This window comes from Merops nubicus, unplaced genomic scaffold (assembly GCF_000691845.1).
Source record: "Merops nubicus isolate BGI_N331 unplaced genomic scaffold, ASM69184v1 scaffold14781, whole genome shotgun sequence".
Classification (NCBI taxonomy): domain Eukaryota; kingdom Metazoa; phylum Chordata; class Aves; order Coraciiformes; family Meropidae; genus Merops; species Merops nubicus.
In genome coordinates, this window is record NW_008589106.1 from 6,592 (window position 1) to 11,812 (window position 5,221).

General features: G+C 43.1%; 1 protein-coding gene across 1 annotated transcript in view; it reads right to left on the bottom strand.

Annotated features, from left to right (window-relative positions):
* LOC103781760 (N-acetyltransferase 10-like) overlaps positions 1–4,778 on the bottom strand; it is a gene marked incomplete at its 5' end in the record, with an annotated part of 7,482 nt that extends 2,704 nt beyond the window's left edge. Inside the window, 7 exons of the mRNA XM_008949480.1 lie at positions 940–1,013; positions 1,416–1,514; positions 2,225–2,344; positions 2,818–2,990; positions 4,056–4,166; positions 4,260–4,368; positions 4,730–4,778. Of these exons, the coding sequence (XP_008947728.1) occupies positions 940–1,013; positions 1,416–1,514; positions 2,225–2,344; positions 2,818–2,990; positions 4,056–4,166; positions 4,260–4,368; positions 4,730–4,778 (735 nt within the window). The remainder of the gene's footprint in view (positions 1–939; positions 1,014–1,415; positions 1,515–2,224; positions 2,345–2,817; positions 2,991–4,055; positions 4,167–4,259; positions 4,369–4,729) is intronic.
* Positions 4,779–5,221: the final 443 nt, after the last annotated feature.

Consider the following 5,221-nt stretch of genomic DNA (forward strand, 5'->3'; position numbering starts at 1 on the left):
TTGTCCAGCTCTACATCAGTTAAAAGGCATCTGTGCTCACTGTAGGTAGTAAAAGAAGCTCTGGTTGGTTGGTCTTTTTCCTGTTGGTTTGGGTGTTTGATGTGCTGACTTTTTTTTTTCGTTAGAGAATATTCAAATTAGCCAGGTACTATTTTCACCTGAGGTGTGCACACAGCTAAGGCAGACAACAGGACTGGATATCCTGGTTTGAGGAATCTAATGGCTGTTTCTAGAAGCAGAGGAACATTTAAAATTAGAACAGTCCACAGCCAGGCAGCTTACTTTATTACTGCATATGACAGAAGTGTGTAACTTCTATATGTATAATACACATGCTGTACACAGCCAGGATCAAGACTGACACATAGATACACAGTGAGAGTTACTACCACGAGTAGTTTCCCATTCAAGTGACAAAAGAGAACAGAGATAAAAGAAGAATGTGCTCAAGCTCCTGGCAGAGGCCCTGGGACAGAGCTGAGGACTGCTCCAGCACTCCTGTTTGCAGGACATCATCTGTTTGCAGCACTGTGATGACAAGCAGCCCCAGCTCCAACCATTCAGTGGTACAGTTCCACAGACAGACAGCTCTCACTGCTCATCAGCTGTGACCTGCTAACTCACAGCCTTTCCCTTTCTGTCCAAAATACCAGCAGAAGAAGGGAAGTCAGTCAGTTCATGCTTTGACACACTTCTCAGGCAATGAATTCATCTAGGGAGGTAAACAGGTGAACAGCCTTGGACAGAGGTTGTTACAGAATTCAATTCATATTGGAAATACTGTTTTGAGTGTGAGACAAAGCAGCTGCTCACAGAGCAGATAAAACTGTTGCTGGCTGTCAGGCACACAGTCTCAGCCAGATGCACTCATGACCTGGCATTCAGACAGACCTCAGTGGAAAACTGGATCTGAGACTGTATATACAGATAAATTCTTACTGTGTAAGGTTCATTTCCTTCAGCTTTGCCACTTCTTGCTTGTGTTTCTCTTGGAACTCCTTTGCAGCTTCTTCCTGCAACAGCACAGCACAACAGTTGCTTTAAGTTCTCAGTGCAAGAGTGACATGTAATGGCAGGAAAATGCCTTTCCCACTGCAAGAGAAGTACCTCTCCTAAAACAAACACCAGATGATCCTGAAAGGCTAATCTCTTTCACATAATGGCATTTTATGTTATTTGTATACACACTTGTAATATTTAACTCCAAGAATACCTCAGCAGATTCTGTGAAAAATCTGTGTTGCAGATAAACAAAGTATGACCACAAGCAAAGCTGTCAGGTTTTAAGTACCAGAAAGTGACAGACGTGATGTGGAATTCTTTCCATCCAAGAAAATTCAGATTACAAGGCTCCTAGACTCGAGGGAACCCCATGAAGTGTTTCTGGATGTATCAAGAAGAAAGTTCATAATTACCAAATCATCATTTAAAGATTTCAGTGTTGGCTCCATCACAATATCCTTTGTTGCCACCATCTGCTCCTCCACAGCTTTTTCCTGGACTGTGTTGAACAACTGTAAATGAAATAAGCCAATATATCTAAGTCTTGCTGATGCTTCTTCCAGGTTACTGCTTTAAAAGAAATAAGAAATGCTGTCTGTCCCCAGGAAACCCTGCAAACATCCCCAGGCACTGGGTTATTTCTGGTGTGTGCATTCCATCACACTGAAATAGAAACCTCAAGGCTGCTTCCTGAAGGCAGAATTATATACAGCTTTTATAAAAAGTATAAAGGCAAAATCAGTGAGCACTCAATGTCACTCACACCAATGCAGTGAACCTGCAGTTTATAACACAATTTATTAATATAGCACCATTCAATCAACGTTTGCAGCTCAAAGCTGCATTTTTTTGGGTATGTTACCTTCTTTGAGATAATAATCATGTTACTCAATTCATCACAGACATTAGGGAGAAAGAAAACCAGATCCAAAAGTTATCAATTACTTCACTGGACTTCAAATCTACCTCTCATTTTTTTTCCCAAGAGAAGTTATAAAGCCACCCCTGCAGGGAGCAATCCTGGACAAGTGGCCCAGGCTCAGCTGGCAGCACGGGCTGTATGCTCAGCATCTTGGTCAGCACACTTCAACGTTTAAAAACAGAAGACAAGCACTATTACTTGAGGAAAACACTGTGTGATTCAGCTCTCTCTTTACTGCCAGGCTCAGGAATTTCAGTTTGGTCCAGCACCACAATCCAGAGCTTGTCAGGATGCTCCTACCTGGACTACCTTGCGGATGATTCTGTTGAAGAGACCCATCAACTGACTGCTGGGCAGCTCCAGCTCCTTCTCCAGTTGGTCCAGAGATTTATGCTGCAGGCCAATCCCTAGAAAAAGGGCCTGGGGAAAGGCATGGATTTCAGTTACTGAGGCTGCCAGAGCAAACACAAATACACAACACCCTCTACATTCCCTACCCAAAGCTTCTCTGGTAGGAGCTGGAGCTTTCCCAGATGCACAGGAACACCCCATGATGGTTCTGTAGGTGGCAGGTGCCACTCCATACCCAGTACAGACAAATACTTTTCCCTCAAGCTCAGTTCAAGAGCCACAAGTTTTTGAGGGGGTTTTAAGCCACAGTTCATATCAAAATATACATGCATGGAGTGTTCCACTGAACACACAACACAATATGATCCCAAATGCTAAAGGTGGAAGAACACTACGAGCAGGAGAAATCATGAAGAAGACTACAAAAGAAGCAATTAACTGAACCAAAGTCTTTTTTTTTAAAGATGACACGAAACAGGAAACTATTCCAAATCTATCTAAAAGAGAAGTGAACCATGGCTTGTTCTCACAGCGAGACCTACCGACTGTGCAGCAGAGAGAGAGATATCTCCCAGCTGGTTGAGAAAGAACATCCTGGCAATGGCAGGCACCATGTCCATGATGAGATGATAGTCCACCATGTTGCGAGAGTACATCTCTAACCTCTTCAGGTCATAGGGGATGAAAGCTGACTCCAGTTCAGCACGGCTGATGGCTGAGGGGGACAACAAAAGACAACATCAAGATTTTCTTCACAGCTACCCAGGACATTGGTATTTAACATGTTCCTTTTCATATCAGTGAGTAAAGGCCATCTGCTACCCCACAGGTTCAACTCTCCCAGCACATGAGGTTCAACACTTCTACTCAGACTGGCTTGGTTATTCCAAGTCTTTTCAGACAGACATGTGTCCAGGTGAAAAACACTGCAAGTGTCAAAAGAGAGCAGCAGATCAACTTGAAGATGCCAGAGAGACTGAAAACAGTGAGGGCTGAGAAACACAGTGTGCCCAGTCTTTACCTATCTTACACTGGTTTTGCTGTTAGAGAGCTTTGTTCCCTTCTAGCAGCAACCAAAACTCTTCCAAGACAGATGCTAAAACCCCACGAGGCACAGATTACCAAGTTCCCTCCAGAAGACTCCCCTCTGTTAGACACAGTGAGAAACCAGCAATTAGCTCTTAAACCAGAAGTAACTGCTACAAGTGTCTTGTCTGGCTCCTTTAATTTCTCCTGCCTGTGTGTTTCCCCCAGCAAGTGCTGGGTTGAGCCCAGTAACATGCAGCTGAACTAAAGCCTCTCTCTTAGAAAGGCATCACGCTGCCATTTCCAAATTTCTGATGACAATGTTCTTCCTAAGATCCTAAGCAAGCTGCTCTGCCTGCTGACCCTTGCTCTTCAAGGCTTCCTTTCTAACTCCATACTGGATTTGGCAGCTGTCAGTATCTATCCATGTTTTGTCATGCATTTAGCAGTTACAGTCAGGAGCCCTCTCATTTTGGGTTACTTAAATCTTCAATAAAAAAAGCAGGGGAAAAAAAACCAAAACAAAACAACACAAACCCCTCACTACTACCCATTCTCAGTGGCAGAAAATGCCCTCTTAGCTTTTACTTAGAGCTACAAGGATTGTTCTGGATAATAGGAACAAATTACAGCAACTGACCACGTGCAGTTCAATGCACTTCATAACAGACATCATACAATGCATGTATTTGAGAACTCTGACAAACAGACTTCAAACTGCCATCTAACTGAACCTGGGATCCAGGGTACTCACGTGGCTGTGGCTGCTGTCTGATGTTTTTGTTCTGTAGAATATTCAATGCCAGTGAGGGAGAGAATGTGCTGAACTGGTAGGAAAGCAGAGCTAGGAACCGCCTCCTAAAATCTATAGGACAAGATGATAAAAGAAATTACTCCTGGGGACATCCAGAAGAAATATCCCAAAAGATTCTTCTTGTGTTGGGAAAATCAAAGGTACCTTTCCAGAAGGCAGTGAGCCAGGGCTCCTGTTCAGAGTCCTCTTCATTCAGTATCTTCAGCATGATGCAGGAAATTCTAATAAACAAGATATAGGTCCCATCATCCCCCTGAATCTTTTGCACTCTGCATTCAACTGAAGAAGACAAAGGTCTTCTAAATCCACAACAATGCATATATCAGCCTGGTTTGATGGCAGTGCTGGGTTAATGGTCAGGCTTAATCTTAAAGATCTTTTTCAACCAAAAAGATTCTGTGATTCTATGAGACTTAGAAGACCACATTCACAACCCTAAAACTTTATTGCTTTAGTTCACTAAGGGCCCAAAGAACAAAAATGAACATCTAACAAACCCCAAATGTAGACTCAGAAAACTTTCCTGCCCAAATCCCACCTCACAGAAGCTGATGGAAAGATGCCCAGTGACTTCAGTGGGGCTGGATTTCATTCAGAAACAGTAAGCTACTTACTGGTGTCTGCCTTAGATAAACTGGCACAAATCCAGCACGTTTCCAAAACCTGGGGAAACAACAAAGCAGACTGAGAACTATGGAGCTGTTGATTCTACAGTAACACTTGTGTTAAAATGCAATCCATCTACCACACAAGAACAGTGGCTGAAAAGTAAGAAAAAGTCTTTAAGACACCCCACCGACTGCTTGACAGCAGCAGTAACAGCAATCAAATGACTAATGAAAATGAACCTTGACAGCAGCAGTAACAGCAATCAAACTGCCTGAGGTTCTAATTTAGGAGTGAAAAATTAGGGTTGTGGTATCAAAAAATGAACAAAGTTTCAAGGACTGACAGATGTGATAGAGGAGTTACTGTATTTGACATGTTCCCAGGGCCTCCTTTAAAAACAGGCCATCAGATTTTCACCAATAATATCACAGACTCCAAAGGGATACCCTGGGGAGGGCCTGAGGATTCACAATGCCCTTCAGAGGCTCTGCTCTTCT